The 24,498-nt window shown below is 38.8% G+C and overlaps 1 protein-coding gene across 5 annotated transcripts in view; it reads right to left on the bottom strand.

Moving 5' to 3' along the window:
* Window positions 1-24,189, bottom strand: part of LOC119649846 (galectin-9-like) — a 39,686-nt gene extending 15,497 nt beyond the window's left edge. The window contains exons 1-2 of one of the 5 annotated variants that reach the window (XM_038052217.1): window positions 8,211-8,411; window positions 7,586-8,157 (exon numbers count right to left, since the gene is read on the bottom strand). In XM_038052217.1, coding sequence (XP_037908145.1) covers window positions 7,586-7,657 — 72 coding nt within the window. In that variant the 5' untranslated portion in view covers window positions 7,658-8,157; window positions 8,211-8,411. Of the gene's footprint in view, window positions 1-7,585; window positions 8,412-18,797; window positions 19,139-23,763 lie in introns of those variants that run through there. The other 4 variants (XM_038052227.1, XM_038052202.1, XM_038052241.1 and 1 more) reach the window with 4 other exon arrangements.
* Between the last annotated feature and the right edge of the window lie 309 nt (window positions 24,190-24,498).

The raw sequence follows: 24,498 nt of genomic DNA on the forward strand, positions 1-24,498 counted from the left end.
ACATAGGTACATATGAAGTATCCCGGTTTAATGTACAAATATATCATTTGAATCAGGCACTACCCCACAGTTTCATTTATGATACATACACATACCATATAAATATATATATATATCTGTCTGGCGTAATTGATATTGATATATAAACTAAAACGAAATGTTTCCCTGTGAGCTAATTTTGTTGTGGTTTTGACGAATTGATATGTTATGATGAGGTCATACACGTTTTAGAATGCACGAAATTCATAGAAAATGTAAAAGTTCCACCTTCTCTAACTTTGTTAATAATAGTTGGATTTTCTTCAAGCTTCCCAAAGTTATGCCTTATGTTATCCCTTATGCAAATGCCGAATTTTATAGTTCTAGCGTGAACGTAAATTTCTAAATTCTAAATTTCTAAAAGATGCTAATATACTATTATTAAGTTTATTTGTGCCTAGATTCCCGTTAGATATACCAGTGTGGTTTTTTTTCGTATTTTTCGGTTGGATAGGTTCTGAGAACGAGACCTGTTACACTTTTTAGGGATCATATTTTGAGCCATCACTCTTCTATGCTTCACTCGATATCAAATATGGGACCAGTTTCAAAAAGTACTGATTGGGCCCTTTCATTTGATACCCCACATGGCCACATTCAGTTGAAAAAAATTTTGCACCCTGCATCCACATGTATCCATGTGCACCCTGTATCCACACCTGACTCCAAAGAAACTGGATTCCGTCGGACGATGGCGATCCACTTCTTGAGTTATTTGTGCAGCAAGGTACAAAACAATATCTCACCCTCTTCCTTGACATTTTACGCGGCAAGTTAATTCTGGCAGTTTTATATTTTTATGGGTAGCTGCCAGTTGTTGGACTACTAAAGTTCGTTGGCTCAAGTTGTCACGTTACACAACAGTCGGTCTGTCAATCTGTTTGAATTTGATTTAAATTCAAAATACTGATATAGGAGTCTATTGGGCAATGAGTGAAAAAAAGTGTTTAGCGATCGTAAGGAGCATAATAATAAATCTTTCAAAATCACGCTATTGACTCTGAACATCTCCCTTGGTAATTTCAATGATGGATTTGTATCCATAATACAAACATTCAAAATTCAATAAAAATCGGTCCAAACACTTCTAATATGCGCTGTGAGACCGACTCGAACCGCATGAGAAAGGTGGAGAAATACATAGAGGCATAAAACTACTAAAAAAGGAAAGGCAGGAAGAGGACAGTTTAACTTTAACCTTAAAAGGACGTTGCACTCCCGCCTTTTTACCGAATATCGATGTTGTCTAATTTTCTGTGAGGAAAAATCAAAAAAGTGTTCGATTTTTGGGCAACTACAATGGTTTATTTCTTTAACCCATCCATTGTTAATCCTTGAAGTTACAAGGGTTCACGCATCCCAATAAAATCCTTTGCTGAATAAAATGAAAGTGTCAAACAATAAATCGGTTTTTAATAAGGCTTTGTTTTGAACAAACCATTTAAAGTGAAAAAAAGGAAACTGATGCCAGTCTTTGATGAAATTAAAAGTGTTTGTGAAATGTTTCATGTAAAAATTTATAAATATTGTTGGTAAATCGGAAAGTACATGACTTCAATATTAGACGAAATTCCATAGCACATTTAGGGCATATGACGTGTAAATGTTAAAGGGTCGGTCCTAACTGGTGGCAGTGGAATTTGCATCGAGGTTTGACGTCAGATACCAGTCGACTCAGCTGTGAATGAGTACCTGGTTCAAATCAGGGTAATAATCTCGGGCGAGCGCAATGCTGACCACATTGCCTTCTATACGGCACTGTAATCCTGTAATGTACCATTACGGCCTTGAATGAAGTGCTCTAACATACTTCAAGACTCTGATCCAATTGGATCGTTGTGCCAACGATTATTATTATCCTAACTGGCAAAAAATTGTCAGTTGCTTCTACTCTTGACACAGGAAATCTATCTAAAACAAAAGTGTGATGGCAAGGACAATTCTCATACAAATTTTCTGTAAACTGAAAGGATGGCAGTACCATTTTTCAATCAACACAATGAGCTGTAAGAATGCACTCATCAGTTTCTATGTTAATTTTTTTCATCATTTCTGCTAAAAAGCTCGTACTGTTATTTACAACCTGACCTACTCATTCATATGGACAACCCATAACTATTCGTATATTTATATGCATCCCTAAGCATTACTGCAGCATCGGATGGGGAAGACGGATTGGCGTCCAAAAATAATTGCGGTGTGAGGAAAGCTTTAAATGTGGCATCAACCGTGAGGATGTAGACGCCTGACAGCTCAAGTATTCCATCAAAATTGATGACTATCAGGAAAAAAATATTTCCCAAGTATATTTGGTCTACAACGATTTTATTGCTATGTTAAATGGCTTTACCTAGTTATAGGGATATGACGGGATGAAAGTAAACTCAAGTAGGTGGAATGATTCAACGTTAACATATAAAATTGAGTGGAATTTATATTTTATTAGAAAAGGATTTAGGACGAAATATCATGTGGTTTGGCTTTGAATGTTTTAAAGAATGATAAAAAAGTTGTGAATTAAATAGAACACTCATATATCGAAGAATGGTATAATAAACATGCTTTTGATGAATTTGGAAGGCAAATAGGGGTGATATTATCAAGATAGAAGCAATAATGGATTTACAAAGCCCGAATAGCGTAAGGTTCTGCCCATTTCTGTTATCACGTATTACATTAAGTGGAAAAAATTGGGAATTAGTTATTGTCATAATTCTTACGTGAGAGGACGATGATTAGCTTGTTTTTGTTTTTAAAATCATTTTTACTTTTAAGAAATAGGTAACAATAGTATATAGGTTGGAAAAATGAACAATAAAAAACAATCTTTTAAAATAACAAAAATAACTTAAATCTAATGACCACTGTGGGCTCTCAAAGTTTTCGAATAACAATTTACAGGCAGAGAAGAGAAACAGTAAGAAATAAAAATCTAATTTTACAATAAGTTGTCGGGAAATGGTCAAAAACCCGACAGAATTCACTTGGCCTTAGTGGCAAATAAAGAAATATAAAAGTAATAATAGTAATAAATGTTTTATCGCTTCAAAAGATACTTTTAACTTAAATTAAATTTTATATTATATATTTTTTTTTATTTTTTTACAATAACATCCATAGTTAGAAAAGGTAATAATAACAGTTGTAATATTTACAAAGAATAATAACGTATGTACTCGTATATATAAGTTATTATACAACTGGAGGCAAAATTAGCACCCGTTCAATATGTACATATTTACAAAGCCCCACCAAAAAACAAATGGCAGAACTGAGCACGGCCACCGCTAACCGGCATCCTGCAGCCACCAGTACCAGGATTTCTCTTTTTCATCCCGCTTAATATCAATTGCTCTCGCTCTGGAGTATCTCCAGTCGAATCCCGGAACCACCACTGTCAAATTCGGGGGGTATTCTATCCTTTTGTCCGTGGCCCGTCTATGTATATGATACATAATCGGATCACCGGCAGAATCAAGAATTAGACCATTCCTGTCAAGATACACGAACGTTTCGGGAGGAATGAAGCCTGTCGTGAGAGTTTTCTCGAAATACCCATCATTTGGGTAGAACGGCTGCGAAACCCAAGGGTTCTCACCATGCGAAGCAGATCGCACTATATGATTCCGAATCAATCTGACGAAAACTGTGTCGATTCTTGGCACAGCAGCAGCTGCATACATCACTTCATTAGTTACATAGTGCTCATAGTTTGACGAAGCAGTCCTATTAAGCCCCGTGCAAGCACGCAGACATTTCCTTTCAAAGATCCTTATTTTCTCCATTTGGTTAGCACTCAAATTAAAACAGATAGTACACCCGTAGGTGAGCACCGGTCTAACCAAAGTAAGATAACAAATAATCTTAACCTTCCGGCTAAGATGTGGAGCATAAAAGAGTCTTCGAAGAGACATGAATGCCTTGCGAGCGCTTTCTAGCGCGACTTTAATGTGCTCGTTAAATTGGAGACGCTCGTCAAGACGCACAACCAGGTATCTAACGCACTTCTTATGAGGAATGCGCTCAGAACTATCCTCGTTCGCGACAATGTGGAAATCTCTCCAATTCCTTTTCAAGTTCCTACTGGCATACGCCAAGGAATTTCGAAACACAATCGTTTCACACTTTTGCGCATTGATTTTCATCCGCCAACTGTTCGTGAAAAACTTAATATCATTGAACATCTTCTAAAGTTCAACTTGCACCTCAGTTACCTTCTTGTGCGCCGTGTAGGCTATCAGATCGTCAGCAAAGGCAACCAACGACCTTTTAGAAGATTTAATAAAATCGAAAGAATTTAGTAATTCGCCGGCAAATACCGCAAAAAGTGTAGGCGCAGTCACTGTCCCTTGCTGTAATCCATTCAGAATATGAAATTCTCTGCTAGTAGTGAGATTTCCGTCCGTAATGACAAAGCACTTGCCATACAGCATACTACACATCATCGCTACGAGGTGGCTGGGAAACTCATTCTTCAGGAGCTTGAAAATCAGTCCATCCAACCAGACGGTATCAAAGGCTTTCTCCATGTCTATAAGGCAAGCGCCTACGCACTCACCATTGTTAATCCGCCAGCAAATATCAGACGTTACCTTCGTTATTGCATGTATTGTCGAATGTCCAGATCGAAATCCGAATTGCGCGTTCGGCAATAATTCCTTCTTCTTGATATGCCCGTTCAAGGCTTTCAATACCAAAACCTCAAACACCTTGCTGATGTTAGGCAGCAAACTGATTGGGCGGTAGCTTTGAGGGCTGGATGAATCCTTCCCTCTCTTTAAAATCGGGAATACTCGGGCTTTCTTCCATTGTCCTGGAAAGAAGGAATTGTTCAATAAATTATTGAACAAAATGCAATAATTACGAATGGCAATGTCTGGTAAATGCCTGAGGACCACGTTGGGAATGCCATCCATACCGGATGATCTCTTATTGTTTACTCTTCTGAATATGGAAGTTAACTCTACACATGAGACAAAGTAATCAAGCAGATTATCACTCGGTATGAGATCAGCCTGCAACGCAGAGCTAAATTGGAGAACTGCGGTGCCGTTCAGGCTATATTTGAAATTGTGGACATCTCGTTCTACAATTTCCGAAAGTCGCGTTGGCTCTAAGTCCGTTCCGGGCCGATGCACCGATTCAAAGTGCTCCCCTATAAGTTCGAGTTTCAGAGCATCATCCATTACGATGTAATTGCCTTGCGCATCAGCAGTTACACTATTCGTGTCTATACCTGAGTCAATAAGGTGTTGTATCTCGCTGCCACCGACTTTAATTCTCGGTACAGTTATTCGTGACTTCTTCTGGAATAACGTATTTATCTTAGTAAACATGGAATCTGGATCGCTTGGTGAAATACCCTTTAACTTCTCCCGCCATTGGAAGTTCACTTCATTTACGTAATGTTGACGGATAAGATCCCGCGCGATCTTTAGAAGTGATTTGAACTCAACCAACATGGGATGATGATAGTCCCCATATCACCGATAGATTTTGTTGACGCGAGTGAGCAGAAGGCTTTTCACTTTTTTCAACCGTTTTATGGCTGCAGTTTCATATCCTTCCATATTATTGCGTGGTTTAATCTTAGGGACGACTTGTTCAATTGTTTCCAGCGTCAAGTTCTCCAGCTTGAGAAGATACTGAAGTATTTCCTCGTTGCTCAAGTTCCTGTCACCTGGTGCAATTGTAGTATCGTTTTCCCCATCAAGAGCTGGGCATTCCTCTCGATATCCCCGAATAAACCTCTCTTGGAATTTCTTCCAATTTGTTTGTTTAAAGCTCAGCCTGTGGACGCCACTGTCCATCGGCAGAAGGCGAACTCTTCGTCCATCAAACAGAACTTCAATAAGAATAGCGTTATGGTCGCTATCGTAAGGAAGAGTCTGTAGTTTCCGTTGAGGATTCCTAAAATTAAAGTTCAAGCGCGCGTCAGCAATGCACAAATCCAGATAGGAATTTGCCCTGGGCCAGGTTGGACTCTCTGACCCATATAATTCGAGTATCGTGAACAGAGAATGGAATTGCTCCTTGAACTCAGTTGTTTCCCACTGCATAGACTGACAGAATGTATAAATTCCCTCCTCTAGGCAGTGAAAAAAGAATACATGAGACTTCGATACACTCAAAGGTTTCAAATTCAGGCCTATTAATATGCCTGAAACGATAATCGCGACCCACAAGTATTCCGGTACCACCTCCCCCATCACAATTTCGTCTATCGTTCCTCACGAATTCAAAATCCTTGAATGTTATCCAATGCCTCGGATTGAGGTGGGTTTCTGAAATCAAGACTATGTCAGGCTGTTGTCTGGCAGCGAAATCAAGGAGCTCCGCTCTTCGATGGATTCCTACGATGGAATTCACATTAATCGCGATGATCCGGAGACCATCCAGTGGTACCGCTGTGACTGCAGACCTAGCAGCGGGCATGCTGTTTGTGTAAATATTCTGTTATGCTATTTATTTTTGTATTGTGTACGTGTAGCGTATGCTGCATGTTTTCACACATGGTTAGTATTTTATTGAGGATAGTGTTCATCCCGCCACTTGCATCTTGTTGGGGCTTCTTAGCTCCCCCTAGTCGAACTACTTCTGCAAATGGGATCTCCGAGACGATTGACGATTGACGCTGACACCTTCGTTCTTTGGGCCTCGATGATTAGCTAATTCAATATCCGTGAACGAAATCCATTCTATTTGTATGCCAAGGCTCTTCCGATATTGATGATAGATGCCGGCCGATGTAAGATGCATCTTAGTTCACCGAAAATGTTCAAATCAGTAAATAACAGCAACAGGTAAGGTATTATAGTAGCATTTATCCATTATATTAAAACCTTATAAGTCACGACTTTTACCATTGAGCCGGTTAAGTCGAAACCAAATCTCATCAGACCATTTTAAAATCAGAAACCATGTCAAGATATTTAGACTGAAGTTCGATTGCCGAGCTGCAGTCCCCAAGTTGTCGTGGAGTTAATTTGAACATAAATAGGAAAACAAGTTTCTCGACTTTGGAACGTTAAACAATGGATTGCCTTTTAACACGGGTGTGAAGAGTTAAATATCTTCGTTTTGCATACAATTGAGATAACCTAGCCAATAAATATAACGACCTTCATAAACTACAAATTTTCATGCATATCACATCCAAATAGGAAATCATTGGCATTGCAATTAAATTATCCGAGTAGCACCGGACTCTCAAAAGGGGTGGAATTCTGTCATCCCTTTGAAAGTCACAGATATGAATAAGAATAAGTTTAAGAAGAGAAACCATTCACATAATATTATTTATGAAAGATGCTGGGTTAACATTTGAGTAAACGGCACAATTCGAGATATTCATTTTGTTTACACAAGGCCGGGAATGAGACTTTACGACTACTCGTACAGCAATAAACAACGCATTTTTAGAGAGTCACATCAGCATGACTAATATCTGTCTTGCCATTTGTTAGTTGGAAAAATTAACGCTCATTTCATATGGTTACGTTCCCATTCCGGACATTAGATTTAATAGATTTTTTTAAATATTCACCTCATTGATTCCTTCATCGTCATTACTGCAAATGCATCGTGTAAAATATTCATATATTTTTCGAAAGCACATCGTACACTCATTTATATTTTTGGTACCGTTGCAAACAAGACTCAATTCGATGGGGTGGTTGTATGACGATATACAAGTCCACGAAGAAATTAAAGCGGAAGATGTTTTGTGCGCAAGTTGTATATATACAATAAAAAAATATTTGCATCAAAAAGTCGGCCAAACTATTCTATAAATATTTAAGATAAAGATTTTTTCACTACAGATACAAATAGCACTTTATAGAATCTGAGCAGGACAGTCATTAGAATATTGGAAATTCAATCACAAACGACAATTTCAGCATTTTCCGTGTGTAAAGGGACTTTTTTTTCCATTGTAAAACTTGCACATACGCACTACCACACTAGAACTGCGAGATGTAAACAAGAAGGATTAAAACAAAAATCTACCATGCACTATCACCGCACTGGGAATCAACGGTTCGAGCCGGGGCTTATGAGTTCCATTGGGGTGCTATGGTGGGTGCCGACACCGTTCTCGTGTTACTCGAATGTTATCTAAACATGTTATGAGCGTTATTTTATTATTCGAACATAATAAATTTTATCACTTTAGGCAGTTCAGTTGGCAATGCATTAATCTCTGACGCGTTAACGATGAGCTTTACAGGGATCCCGCAAGCTCCCTTAGAAGCACCCTACAATTGTAATGACGAGAATATAAAAGACTCAATGGTGGAGACGTCTCTGGGCGCATGTCTAACAAGAAGCGTAGAATAAATGATAACTACTGTTTCTCCATGGATTCTCTATTACGACTGAGCTTGAACTGGACTGGCCGCACCAGCTTTTCCAGTTTGCTGTGACTATGACTGAAGTGCTTCCAAAATACTTAGTATCAGTGCTCCGCCAACGCTATAACGCTATTGTTCCGAACAGAATCTCTATATATTTAGGTGTTGAAAATATTCAGCACAAATTTTAGAAAGTACACTATTTTTGTGTGCGCATTTCTTCTTTCATTGGCTGCTTTCTTCCTTATTTGTTGAATATGTCAGGCTGTTATCTATAAGAGTCTAGTTCAGATCGAGAATTTCATCAATATTGTTATATTTTCCAAATTAATTACTTGATATAATTTTGAACATGAAGAATCCGGGTCTAGGTATCTATATTTTATTTAATTAATTACTGCGCTGTACCCTCAACATTTCTGTAGTGGTATAAAAAATCTCTAGTCAGAAAGTAGATACTAACTCAGCATCTCGAAATCCGATTCCGTAACACGAACTCCGTTGCGAGATATAAGGGTAGCGGACATCCAAGGAAATCAACGGAGATCTAGGACCATCTGCAAGTCCGTATTGTGTAAAAAGATCCGTTTAAAATTGTGTCTTCGTGTCTCAGATTAGAACTACAACTCGTGGAAGCTGGAAATCTCGGCAGATACGGCTAGAATTATTTTGCGGTAGACTATGAAATTGGTTTTTTTTTTTGATGACTTATTTATGTTATATTATAGTGTGGTATGTCGAGGCATCTAAAATCGATTGCTTTCCAACCCACTCGAAATCCATCAACATCAAAAAAGCTATTACGTAAGATTATGAGCACGCGAAAGTATATGTTAAATGGAGTGCCAAAGGCCAATTCATGCTCTTTTCAACAAAAGGGATTCGCTATGTTCGACTACCTTTTGAAAAACGTAAGAACGTCAAACACCAAGAACAAAAAGGTAAGAGAACGTATTTTTTTTTTAGCGCTTTAGCGCTATCGTGTCGTTATGACTGCGAAAAGGGGGAAAGCAATCGAAAGGGACGAGCAGAATTTGGTTTCGCATACCTAGACATACGACAACATAATGGAACATAAATAAGTCATAAAAATCGATTTTATTGTACACGGTAAAATAATTGTAGTCGTACCTGTCGTGACTCCCAACTTTCATGACTTGTCGTCCTGATCTGAGACACCAGGAAACCATTTTAGAAGGATCTTTTCACACAATATGGATGGATGTTCGCTAGCCTTCTAACTTGCAACGGGGTTCGTATTACGGAATCGGGCTGTGAGATGCTGAGTTCCTTAAAAACTTCTCTCTGATTAGAGCTCTTTTGTACCACTTTAACGATAAAGAGCTTCAGCTCCTCGGGCAACTGTTTTCTAATAATACAATAAATCCAAGATAAACTAAGAAAATTGCCTTGAGCAAGTTTCTTGCCAATAAATGAACCATATATTGAAATAATTATTTTGAGTAGATTTTTTTCCGGCCAAAAAATTGACAAAAATGGCAATAATGGAAGCGATTAATAGATGCCGTGGGGAAAAAGAGTTTCGAGCGCACAATGAAAGTTGCTAACGTATAATCGATTTAGTGGACACTCATGACCTTGTACATATGAACACATGGTTCATCAAACGGTTGCCTCATCTTCCTACAGTTTATATTGCGAACAGCAAAACGTAAATCAACTATATCCTGATAAGACACCGACATTTTATCATCGTGACTGACTTCAAAGCCCGTCTCTATGAGACCATCGCTACTCACCATCGGCCGTTGATTGCTGTCTTGCGAATCAAGCCATCGATAAAACAGCGGCCTACCCCGTATTAAATGGTTGCAAGAAAAGGGAAGAAATGATCCCATTTACGCGATTACTAACCATTATGAATGCAGAAGAATCGTGGAATCAAGTTAAAAACACGTTACTATACAACCCTGGGGGTTACCAAGCTAGGTAAGCGGTTCATCCACCGAGATACAAGGCTTTGAAATGGCGATGTTGGAATGAAGGACCGTGAAAAGAAACACCTTTACTATAAGCTTCTCGACGATAAAACACTGGCCAATTGGTAAATTTTGAAAAATGTCAACCGGGAAGCAAAAAAGCTATCGCTGTTACCCGAGTGGTCTTTTATAATACAAAGATCATTATGATAATCTGGAAACTCAGGATGGTGAAACAGATCTGAATTGTCTTCCCAAAAGTCGACACCAACGCACACAGGATATTGAATGCGTCTGTTGCGTTAAAGGCAAGGACGGTACTTTGCTAATCGAACGATGAGCCGCGACGGATAGATTGCGAGAATATTTCGAGCAGATTTCAACGGAAGAGTTTCTTCATTTTCCATTTCTACAAACATTACCGACATTTGCCGGTAGAGATTCAGGTAGTTTTTGCATCAGCCAGTATGAATGCTGAGCCATGCAGTTAGTATAGACGGTACCATTGTGCTTGTCCCAGCAGGGCTCTGATTGTGGTCACATCCGTGTCTTAAGAAGACCACGGGGTTAAGTTTATATGACCGGAACTCACAGTAAAATACCAGAACTTAACTGTCAGCGCGACTGAAGTCGAGAAAACAATAAAATGAACGAAATCGGGAAAAACAACCGGACCCAACGACATCGCATCTGAACTCTGGAAAGTGAATAGCTGGGGCCCAACATCGTGGCTTTATTGCTGAGTGCTGAGTTAAATTGCTCTATCATGATCCGAAAAGTAAAGTTCGAAATGTGGCAAGTATATCAAAACCGCTTCGTGTCTCCGTCGGTTTTAATCAAAGAAGAAGGCTAGAGGTGTAAATTTCAAAGCGGGAATATAAGATCAAGAGGCTGAGACTAAAGTACCTCAATCATTGCATAGTCGATGGTGTTACATTGACACAAATATGAAAAAGTTATGTTTTCAAGCAAGTTCTATATAACAAAACTCACTTTTGGAAAGCTTCGCAGTGTCACGTTTGTGAAGGACTGATTTGTGTGGTGCTATCACCACAGGGAGAAATTTCTTCTAAATATGTATTCCAACAGATATGTTGTTGATTCTCGCTGAGCTCGGCAGTCGTGCGGTCTAGTACGGTTTTGCATTAAAAGCTTTCTTTTCTCTCTCATGAAACATATTTAATACTCATTTATCAAATCAAATTGTTATAGATATTGGCGTTGAGGGTTCTACCCTGTTGTTTCCCTATAATGGTAATCATACAAATATCCCCTAGGCACATTTGTGGGATGTTTACGAATATTTCAAGAGGGATGTTTTAGGTGATTAGGATTTGGAAATCGTTATGTTTGGATAGAGCATAAGAATGTAATCAATATCTTCCGACCTTGAGTGTAGAATCAATTCAAAGCGGATTGTAGGGGGTGTTAATACTCTTCGTGTAGTTTCGCAATGCCAATTTAAATAATTACACTTATGGGGTGGGGTATTGCATCCGCATAGAACTAATTAGAATTGGAGCAGTTGCGATTGAAGGGAGAATTCCGGAAATGAAAGTAAAACCAATAATGAAATAATATGAAAATGGAGCAAATACTGTTTCGAAGAAGGATTAGATACACAGAAATAATATATCAGAAATCAGTTCACTTCGGAAATGTCGAATTTGTACAAAAAAAAGAATCTTCAAGATTAGGTATTGGAGATAATATGTGGAATTAGAAGAGGAGAAGGATGACTTTGGTGAGATGGGAGGGAGCGAAAATGAACTGAGGAATAATTTCTATTGTAGCCTCACAATCCAGGATGGCATCAATAGGAGAATAGTGAAAGATTGGTGTCGAAATTTATACGGTTTAAAAAAAAATTGGAGTCATTTTTTATAATAGATGAGGTCAATTCCACGTAGCTCATGAATCACACTTTCCATTGGCAGCTCTGCACACACGTATGAAATGCTAGTTTTGTTTTTACTTCGAGTGTAGAGAAAATCGACTGTTCGAGTTGCATTTGGAAATTAAGAAAAATAAGGTGCGATTTCCCTATATTTTAAATATTATTTGCAGTAGTTACTTTGAAGGGGTGCTATCAAAATGCATGGTACTTGCTTTTGGTGTTGGTAATTTTAATGTGAAGGATGAGTCACATACTAATCGCTACATCACTGAAAATCTGGTATTATTTTTCTAGAAAATGGAACAAAATAGGCATATCAGCATCGTAAATATTGATATGAAGTTTGTTAAAGACTGAAAATCCATTTTGAAACAGAGTACGCAAAGAAGTGCAACGTGTGCGTTTTTCATGATAAGCATGAATCAAATTAAAATTTTCCCCAATTCACTTCTTAGAAACTTTAAATTTTTAGCTCGATTCTGTATTATTCTCTTATCGATGCCATCCTGGAACGAATTCAAGCCGTTTTTCATAACATGCTACAGCTGGTGATGAAAATTGAAAAATGTACGCTAATCGTAAGTGGCAAACATTTGGCAAGTAATAGTAAATTTCGATGGTCGTAATTAGTGGAGAGGATGTGCGGAAAAATGGTGATCAAGGGATAATAAAACAAGGTGTTCGTGAAACCTGCATTAATTTTAAAGAAGAGACTGATGGGTATGTAAGTAGTTCAAAAAGGTACTTTTTGGGAGCCATATGATTGATTTTCGAATCTATTGCGAGGAGCTAAACTAAACTAACGCCTCTTTTGTGGTGAGGGCCATCACTTAAGGGGGTCATCCCGTGTGTCGGGTTGGAGAAATCGATTTCTTTTTTTTTGCATGAATTGTATCTATATATAGTGGAGAATATGTGGGCGAAGGGATTTTCCGATATTCCGAGTCCTTCAGAAATTACAGGGTTAAACAGGTAAGGAGTTTGCAGCCGCGGCTAGAGTACTCGATGAGAAAGCGCATCGAATCTTTTTTTACCTGTTAGTTTTTTACCTGAGAATTATAAATTTGAACACAGGTATCAATATAAAAAGATGGAAAACCAATCAATTGTCTAAACTTATTTGCTGTTTGGAATAAAAAGGATAATCCAGTCTAGAGTGAGCACTGAAAGGCGTTCAAGTTATACTCAGTTATATTTTGTTGTAAGTATTGTGCTGTTCGTGTGTTCAGTGATTTTTTTAAATGGATCGTACGAAGGGAGATCGCTTTAACGTTCAACGTCATGCTCGCACTAAGAAACGAGTATTTCATGGGAATCGATAGTTATCAAAGAAGAAAAAGGACTTCGCATCAACATCAACAAAGAAACTTTCAGCAAGCATGAACATGGATGTTCCAATTGCGACAAGTTTTGTATATTGTATATTGGATTTTGCTGGAGTTTCCTCCGGTATTTCTGCCAATTTCTGCAAATAATAAAATATACGTGGTAATAAAAAAGGAATGCGTAGGACATGTCGAGAAAAGAATGGGAAAGCGGCTTAGAAATGCAAAAAAGAATCACAAAGGCATTGGTGGAAAAGGGGCTGGAAAACTTACTGATAAGGACCTCACTACATTTTCTGGGCTAGCTATTCGTCGACACACAAATTCGATAGAAGGAATGAAGCAAGAAATTTGGGAAACTTTCTTCCACAAATGTTCTACAGACGAAAATCCTCAGCATCAAAATTGTCCAGCAGGCGAGGACAGTTGGTGCAAATGGCGCAAAGCGGAAGCTAAAGGAGAACTGGATAGTTTTCACTACGAGAAGGCACCTTTGACTGAAGAAGTTCAAACAGTCATCAAACCAATCTACGAAGATTTGTCACGGAATGATCTCTTGAACAGATGTTTAGGAGCAGAGACCCAGAATAACAATGAGTCGTTAAATGCATTGATCTGAACTTTCGCTCCTAACCACCTTCATTCTGGGGCCAAGGTCGTAGAAATAGCCACTTTTCTGGCTGTAATTATTTTCAATGAAGGATTCAATGGCATTCTCAAAATCCTAGTAACAATCGGATGTCAAGTTGGTCACATATGTCAGGTTTATGCCGACCGCCGTAATGAAGCACGAATTTGGCGGTCCGAACGACGATCGACTGACCTCGCTAAAAGAGCCACAATTGACACCAGAGAGCAACAATCGGCCTTACAAGACTTTTTTGAAGAAACGGAGGGTGCTCTCTATGGACCAGGTATAGCAGATTAATGGTGAGCTAAAATTTTACTGTTGATAATCACATCTAAATTTTCAAATGCGTTTTTCTCGAAACTGCATCTTGAAAATCGGCTGCCACCATAGCTCAAAATCTATCCAACCAAATTCTTTGAAATTTTCATGACTTCTTTAGTACATATTTCTACGGTCCGCAAACTAGGATAATTGGAATCGGACGGGTAGTTTTTTTTTATTCATAAAAAAAGACGTAAAAAAACACAAAAAGTTTGAAAGCCCACCAAAAATTTATCTTTTAATATTTTCTAATTATCCTAGTTTGCGGACCGTGGAATATTGTCCACATTAAAATGCCGTTTAGTTTTTTTTTCCTCAGATAAACACAGCGCCCTCCAGCGTGGCAGCAGAAAAACACCTTTTTTTGGAGATGGGTGCATAAATTAACATCTATTCCGAAAATTAGCAACGAAATCAAGCTGAAAAATTTATCACATATACTAGAGATATCAATAAACATGTGGTGAAAAAATCACGTTTCTATCTTTATCCAGTCCTTTAAAATAATTTTTCAAAAAAAGGCAAAAAAAACAGCCTTCACACGGGATGACCCCCTTAAATGAATATACTGAGTGGGACATTTGAGTCGACTCAGTCATGAGTTATACACCTCTATTACAGACACTGTCACACGAGACATCTAACGTACGGCTCGACCATCTCAAACAATTCATTCAAACGTGGAAATGGAATGAACGCATCATGCGTCTCACGGTCTACGTCTAAAAATGAATAAAACATATATGACGATGACCGACTCCAAGGCACTGCTCCTATCATTGACCTCAGAAGTGAACGATTCAATTATCTCAGCGTGCTTAGCCAATGGTGAGCTGTGCAATGAAATTGATTCTAGCTTTAGCGCAACCTGGATAAAGCATCACAACACAATTGTTTTCTTCAATGATTTTCGGATTAACCAATGTCTCCAATCCAAATCCTACCGCAACGTCGCTGGTCAATTTCGGAACTTTTCATTTGAAATTCAGACTTTTCCACTCCAAAACCATGATTTTCTATTTCAAATTCAGATTTCATTTTTTTCAATATTTATTTTATAAAGTTTTATACTAACTTCTTACCACTGGGCTAAAATGAAATGATTTATGCAGGAATGCAGCTTTTAGGAAAGGTTATAAGTCATGATTATTTTCTTCGATAGTTCTCCGATTTCGATAGGTGTATGGTACTCAGTGAAGTCAGTCCGGAAATGGTCAAATATAACTTGATATTTTATCTTTTATCCTATTTATCAATATGTTGAGAAAGAATGAAAAAAGTGTTTTTCGTATCCAGCTAAGATATGTTTTAACTTCAGTGAGCCTCCAGAAGAGTTCCAGAAGGGAGTAATTTGTTAACGAAATTCTATATACAGTGACTCACAAGTCCAAACCTATTTTTCAGCTTAGGCTCCTACCATTTGTGTGGTAGACTTGAAATTGATCACGTTTATAAAAATAGTGACATATCCTGGACAGAAGAAAAACCATCAGTTGTATGAGTTCCGAATGTGTAATATTAATTCAAAACTTCGTGTATATTTTGCAAAGGTTCATTCTTTTTTTTTTTTTGGCTCAAAACTTTCTTTGGATATTTGTCAAGCACTTTTGACTCAACAGGAGTTGTTGTGGTTGATACAATTTCATTTACAATGAGAGCGATAAATTCAGATTTGATCGCGAAAATTGAGAAAAAATTGAAAGACAAAGATTCTCACCGTCAAATTTGTGTGCAGTTAGGTATATCAATTAGCACAGACAGTGAATATCGGACAACCATCATGAAAGAAGGCTTGCATGAAATGGGCCACCACCCAAATTATCTGACGTGATGCAACACAAATTTGTACGATCGATTAAGACTTTGAGAAGAAAAAAATACCATTGCAATACACCTGAGTCTACAACAGAACGATAATATTGATATTAGTTCAAAATTGTCACCACACATTGTTAAGGAAACCCTTAAGTTTCATCATCATCAACGGCGCAACAACCGGTATCCGGTCTAGGCTTGCTTTAGTAAGAAACTCCAGACACCCGGATTTTGTACCGAGGTGCACTAAGTTTGGTAGAATAATGTGATGTTGTGGGGTTGCATGACGTCAGGGGGGTGCAGGGAAGGATGACTGCGCAGTGCTACATTGCAAGTTTAAGTGATAGTTTTAAAGGGGGTCATCGAAAATGCGGAAAAAGTGTTTCAGGCATATTCCAACACAAAAATGTTGCTAGGCTGACGAGAAAAGGGCAACAAAGCCAGTCCTTAGTTCAACTCATCATCAAAATCACTAGATTTAAATCCGATCGAACACCTTCAGCAACAGCTAAAACGCAAGGTAGCGCTTTATCTTAACCTAGAGTTGACTGGTGTCCGACATCTAGTCAAGATACCAATCTCTCTGTGAGCAGTGATAATAACTGTTCCAAAGTACATATGTTTTTTTTTTTATGGATGGAGGTGGAAATCTTAGAAAGACGCTGCTGCGCCAGGTTGCAGGATTCACACTCACTAAAACCACCCCCACTCTTCCGCCCCTCCCCGCGGGACCACCGTGAAGTATTACTTCGCGGGGGAGGCTCTGGTTCGCTATACCAGCTCGTCCATGTCACGTCTCCGTCGCGCCGCCTTCCGAGCTCGATCCAACTCCAGGAGTTTTGTCTGCACCACGGCTACTGCCTCATTTACCGCCATCCAGTTTTTCTCTGACTTCAGCATCTCTTCCACCAGGTTCGGGGGTTCGATGTCCGCCCCTAAGATGCTGTTCAACCTCCTTTTCTGCTGCAGAAATCTGGGATAATGGAACATAATGTGCTCCGGGTCCTCGGGTGTAGCACCGCATTTAGGACAGTTGGGAGACTCGTACAACTCGAAGCGATGCAAGTACTTCCTATAGCCACCGGGTCCCGTAAGGAACTGTGTCAGGTGGTAATTCAATCCTCCGTGCTTTCGGTTGACCCATTTCTCGATACACGAGATCAATGTATGAGTCCACCGGCGCTTGTCGGAGTTATCCTATCGTTGTTGCCACTTGCCACACAATTCTCTCCTGATGGCTTTTCGGAAATCCGCATTCACCTCGGCTGGATTTGCTTTCCGTTTTTCGTAGAGCCAGTGTGCCTCGCTCGCTAGAAGATCTATAGGGATCATTCCTGCGATGACACACACTGCCTCCGTCGACGCCATCCTAAATGCGCTGCACACGCTTAGCGCAATTGCCGGTATGCCGAACTTATCTTCCTCCGGTTGACAGCGTGGTTCAATGCTCCCGCCCAGACAGGGGCCGCGTATAGCGCTCCCGCGATGAGTAGCCTGCGACCATACTTCGGCCCTCCCACGTTAGGCATCATCCTTGCAAGGGATCAGCTGCCTTCTCTCGTGCATAATCCAAGTGTCCCTTGAAACTCAGCTTGGCATCGATCATCACCCCCAGGTATTTGACAACCGATTTTGAGACGACCTCACGATTACCAACCCGGATGGTAACCGTGTTGTTCTTCCTACGGTGGGTAATGAGGATCGCCTCCGTCTTTTCGTCCGCCAGGTCCAGCTTGGCCATTCGTAACCATGACACATATGTGTTATGGCACTTAAGCATCAATTATAAAAATAAGAGTATAGTATTGCGCTTTACAAGGGGAATGGGCTTGAATTAAAGTCCTCCTGCTCATACTAAGTGTAAGTTTAGTATTTACGAAAAATCGAAAAAGTACATTCTGGAGAATAGTGTTTTCAGCTAAATGGAATTCTCAATTTATTAGTGTTAACCTCTGTGTGTCTATACCTTCCCAATGGCCTTTCATTTTTTTGGCACCAGACAATATGTAAAGTTCATACATATTGCGCATATAAATATGTTTACATATGTAAATACATACATGTATATATATGTAAGACTACCTGTACACAATAAAAAAATATACTTAGAGCTTTGTTATTTGTATACATGCAATAATACAAACAGTGGAAATAAGAACCAATAAGAGGTGTCACCACACAAACGTAAATAAACAGATATCCACACACGAATGTAGCACCCAAAACAACTTTGTAATCCGCCAGAATCAATGGAGTAACCCCAAATTGGAAAGCTCCCGGTAGCCCCCAAAGCTCAAATAGACGCAAATACTGGTCAGCTGTTTCTGACAATTAGTTTCCTCTAGCGTGCGAATCTCAATGTTCATAATAAGAATTGGAATTACATCATTCAACCGGTTTACTACTAACCACATGAAACTTTGCAAGGGCACTTTTTGCCTCTGCACCGACGACACAACAATTATCTGGACTTACCTCACTGATTTCTACGCCTTCAATTATTTCGATATCCTCATAGCCTCCCATGGTCTTACTATCCCTTACAGAGCAATCACAATTATTCACAATATTATCACTTGGGTCAGGCAAGGATTTCAATTCTTCCAAGTATCTTTCGAAGAGTAGTTGCCGGCGCGTTTCACGGATAAACTCGCGACATTCCCTAATCGAGAAACCGGAATTAATATAAACACCAGCAACTCGATGGAGCTGTTCTAGGAGACTACCGATAACAAATATGAGCGCAGCCATTGCTCTATGTCACACTCATCGATTCGTTCCAACTCTACATTCTGAAAATAAATGCTATGACGAGATAAGTACACTTTAGGGGCATTACTAATTGTGAACGTATTTGTACTTAGAATAGGTCCACTGACTACGTACTCTTATTGTCCAGTGGAAGGAACTCGTCATATGAATTCAACTTAATGGGGGCTGATTACCATCACTATCATCGCCTCGATATTGCGTAGATGTAATGCGCATCACCATGGAATTCTCTTTATGCAGCTTCCTAGTCAATGCTATGCAGAGATATATGCATATATGTACGTATATCAGCTTAGGATATGGATTGAGGTGGTCAGGAAAAATGATTTTGAATATGAGGGATGTACTTAGGTCATATCTGGCGTTATATATTTGCCCTAGGTGAGGGGCTACCTTATCTAAGTGGAAGGATGTATAATTATAGAACAAGTGGGATATGAACCAGAAGCTCGGAGTTTCGTGTATGATAGGCTTGGTAGATTTATGTAGGGACACTATAGTTTGATTTGTATATCTCGCAGTTTTTGTACATATATTCATTGAGTATTTTCGACATTCATTTCAACGTGATGCTGATATATTTGTGGCGCGGCAGGATTCGCGGCATTCGAAATTTATTTCGATATCCTCATAAATTTTTTAAAATTCATCCTCGAAATTTATTTCGAATGTCGCGAATACCAGCGGACAGTCTCTTCAATGATTAAATTCTATTATGATTTATTAAATTAAGCAACATTATATTACAAATTATTCCTCTTCAATGACTACCAACCAACTGTCTTTTTTTCTTTTCTTTTGACGTTTCTCGTCACCTACTCTGTTCTTCACTCGAGGTCTGAACTGAGTGGAGCGCCGGTGACGTCATCTGTCCGCTGGTATTCGCGACATTCAAAATTCGAATCCTGCCGCGCCACACATTCATTGCAAATGTTCTGAATTCCATTTCTATTTCTATTCCATCTGATAACAAAGCTTTAGATTGCGGTATATTTGCGCGGAGCAAATAATTTTGATGCTTTATATTGTGGCCTATATTATTTTTGATTTTAAAATAAATTGAGGTGAGTTTGAATGCCGAACGGAACTTCGGCTAAGGATAGAACTTTGGAATAGAGAGCATACTAACATATATAAGAGCATGGGAAGGTGTAGGGAGGAGGACATATTTCTAAGGAGTGCAGTAGGAACCTCGCATGCATATTTTGCGAAGGAGAGGAGGGAGGGGATGACAGAATTGTCTTTGAAAGTGCAAATTCCCGGTATTCCGAAAAACGTCAACTGTAATAAGAAAATAAAGTTTATCCAAATAAGCCTCAATCATTGCCTGCTTGCCCAGCATTTGTCGCGAATTCGAAATGTCATTATAAGTAAACTCTATATGGGATTGGGAATTAGTTACCAAAAGGAGGACACGTTTTCCATTTCCATATTTTGCCTTCCCTTCCCCCCTTTGCTTATTATATGTCCTCCCTTTGATATAAGCTAAACGTGTGTGATGAAAATGCCGTGCCCCGTGATCTTAGTGACCAATGGTCAAGCAACGGCTAGGCAACGTGTGTTTGCCCGCTATACTTCTATTTCTTGTTTGTTATTCACCTGCTATTCGTCCACCTGCGCTGGACGAAGGTCATAACACTTACATTAAATTACATACATTCGAAAGAAAAAGGGGCAAGCAATTTTGATGGATATGCTTCGAAATCGAAGAAAGAACAATTTCTGGTCACCAAATGCAAGACAGCTGGTTTGTGATAATGAAGAGGCCGAGTCGATTTCCAACGAAGGAGTCTCAAAGAGGCAAAGGTGTTGGGATTCAACGGTAAAATTCACTATTTGATAGGGTCTACGAAATCTGACCAATAGGATTATTTTATCCTGCTGTTGCAGTCTTCTGATACAGTAATATCCCGATAATTCCTACATTGATAATTCCTACATCGGTGAATTCGTACAAATCTCCCGGTCCTCAGAGTAAATATATACTTCGGCGTTTCAGTTGCACTACTTTGTCTGCCAATTATGCAGTGTCTTAATATCCGGCGTCTAAAGGCCATACACTTTGCCATGACTTCCGATTAACATGTGATCCACGTAGTGGCTCAATAACATATGATTGGTCGTATTAGTGTTTTATATAGCGCCTGTTTGGTTTTGTTTAGATCTACTAATGCACCGCGTACCTTATTGATAGCGAGCTTAAGGTGAGGATTGAACTTTAGGAATTCATTGAATTGGATTCTCAAGTATCTGATCGATTCTGATATGCTGCACCATTGTGTTTCCGATTTAGAGCATATCAGGGTATCAAAATTGTCTTCGAAAGATACACACTGGCGTCTTTTGCCTTGTTTATTTTTAAACTCCATTTCTGATAGCATTTGTAGGGAAGTACGATATACTTCTCTATCGTTTGTTGTCTCGTTGCGGAGGTCTGAAGAATAGACTAATGTTTCATCGCAAAATTGGATTAGATTGGTGCCGATTTCCGGAGATGGGCCATCAGCCCTGAAAATGTCAAAATCAGTGTTGGGCCAGAAACAGATCCTCGCTGCACTCCAGATATTACCGGAATGGATCGGCAATTTAATTCCCAACGCTAATATAGAAGTGTTTATCTTCGAAAGAATTGACAACAAATCTTATAATCAGGTTAGGGAATCGCGTTTCAATTAAATTATAAATGAGTCCGTGTACCCACACGGAATCAAAGACTTTTTCTAGGTCAAGGGCACGGACTAGCGTGGGTTTGTTATTGACTTTTAGTCGGGTTTATCTTAGAGCATGCTGGGTAAAGTGTTTGAATCGCAATCCAAAAGAATGGTCGAGAATTAGGTAATTCAGATGACTATGGTGGACCAACTTGATTGCTCATGTTCTTTAAAATGTTTACTCAAGTTAATTTGCAAGAAGATGGATCTATAGTTCTCTGGTTCGCTAGAGATACCCTTTTTCCTAATGGCGATAATTTTGGTTATGTATATGTGTATAGGTACTATGCATGACCAAGTATAACATTATCTAAATTTGAGGACATACTTGACAAACTTGCTCCCAACGAAGTTCCAAGGTGGTTCAAGGTAATTTTTTTAGCTATGGAGAGAGCTACAGGGTAGCAAACCAGCATGCCTGAAACTATGAAGGACATCAGGCAGTACTGCAAAAAGTTTTGGACGAGCACATATTTGTAGCTAGACAAACCAATTATGACAGACGCCTCCCCGGAAGGAGATCTAACCACTTTTATTATAGTAAACTGGTCAGCCTTCAATTGGCTTGTTATCGAGTTAGACGTACGGTTCAGAGAACATTAAGCAGGCACGATGTCCAGCAAAGCGAGGGAGAATGGTTTAAGGAATTCTCCTCAGAAGCAAATATGAACCCGCACCCTTTATGCCCACAGATCACGTGTCTTATTTTTATGTTGAACACTATTCGGAGTTATTTTCTTTGCAATAGGGGCACTGATGCGACAGCAACTCAAATAATCAGAGATGAGTTGCCTGAAATCTGCAATAAAATAATCGACAATAAAATTCCAGGCTTGGATGGCATGCTAAATAAGTCCTTTAAGCTCAGCGTAAAGTAGAGACTCAGTGTATCCGTTGAGTTGTGCGAAGCATGCATATCCGAGAGGATATTTCCTGCACGATAGAAGTGGCAGAAGCTGGTATTGCTGCCTAAGGTTGGTAAATCATTAGGCAAACTATAGCACTAAAGAAAAAAATGTTAGAGCAAATAATTCCAAGTTGTTGAAAGCCAGAGAAAACTTTCACATTGGCAGTGTGGATTTTTTAAAGCCAGATCAACCATTGATGCCATCAAATTTGCTACTGGTTTGGCAAAAAAATGTAATTCATGGAAAGACTACTAACAGCAAATATTGCGTGGTGATATCAATGGATATGAGGAATACGTTCGAATCAGAAAATTTGAATCGTATACCGAAGTATTGAAGATTTCAACCTTCTTAGAAACGGTAAACGGCAACCGACAAGGTATCACAAAAAAATCAAAATTTTTTTTATCAAAGAATTTCGTCAGTTTCATAAATGATAATAATATCCTATATATAGGATCTTTCCTAAGTTATTCTTCTGGTGTGTGATGCTACATATTTGCAACAAACATTTTTAAATATTTCGGCGCTTCGTACTTCACTTCATCTACGTTTTAGGGCGAGAAAGCTACAAAACAAAGTTAGCAAAATTGTAAGTGAGATACCATGAAATTTTCGCTTTTGTGATTTAAAATTTGTGAGCATCACAGAACCCTAACTTGCAACGTGTAAATTAATTCTCTGTTCTCTTAGCGAAGTTATCCACAAAATCATAAACCCGACTTTTATACAGAAGCAACATTCGAGTGCGTGTATACGTGGAGTAACTCAAAGTTGTGATCCACGTTCAGTACTTGGCGCTATACATATTCTTTGGCTAGTTCCAATTTTGTATTCCTACAAGTTCAATCCACATACAAATGAGACTCTTACGTTTATTATTGGCGATTTCACCTTGAAATTTTATCAATTCCACTATATAAACTGCCACACACCTCGAGCCATAGCACGCCCGTCTGAATACGTAAATTATCACTCACATTTGCTTTTGTGCTTAATTGTAGTAGCTCAACAATAACAAACATCCAACAATAAGAAAGGTTTACTCACTTTAGATTTAACTTCTTTGGTGCATAGATTTTCCTCGGATTTGTGGCGTATACACATCATGGTATGCGTCCTTCATTCAGGTTTGATATTGTAAAAAAATTACGTTAACGCAAACTAAAACGAAAACCAATGGCCTGAACTTGTGCGCTACAGTTTATTTTTATCACTGAAATCACTAAGTGATTAATTTTATCTTCAAGATGCACTAAACATGTATGTGTACGTAGCAGGTTTGCTGGAGAAATGCTCTAATTAAATTTTTCCACCAGAATGAGTAATTATACTCTCACTTATAACTTTGTTGCATTTAACTAAAGATGAATGGAAGAGTGAAATTTGTAATATTATTTCTATTAAAAGACGGTGAATGAGATTTTCCCGATACACAAGTACGAAAACTCATTGAATATTCGATAGGCCGTACTAAACAGACTAGAACTAGAACTTTAGAATTTATCTAAGGCAAACAAAGCGACGATTTGGCGGGTGGTGAACGTTTTTGGTCGACTTGATGTGGAGAGGGGAATCATTGAAATTTTGGCAGAAATATATGTAAAAATATGTTAATATTGTCATTGTCATCAAATTCGGCATTGGCCTATACAAAAATATTGAGTGTAGAGCTGCTGCACTAATCAAAAATTCATGGGAATAACATTGATTTAGACTATCAGATTTGCATTGTTTTTATGAAAATTCAATGAAATTGGATGACACTGTTTCACCAATATTACA

This window comes from Hermetia illucens, chromosome 1, assembly GCF_905115235.1.
Source record: "Hermetia illucens chromosome 1, iHerIll2.2.curated.20191125, whole genome shotgun sequence".
Classification (NCBI taxonomy): Eukaryota; Metazoa; Arthropoda; class Insecta; order Diptera; family Stratiomyidae; genus Hermetia; species Hermetia illucens.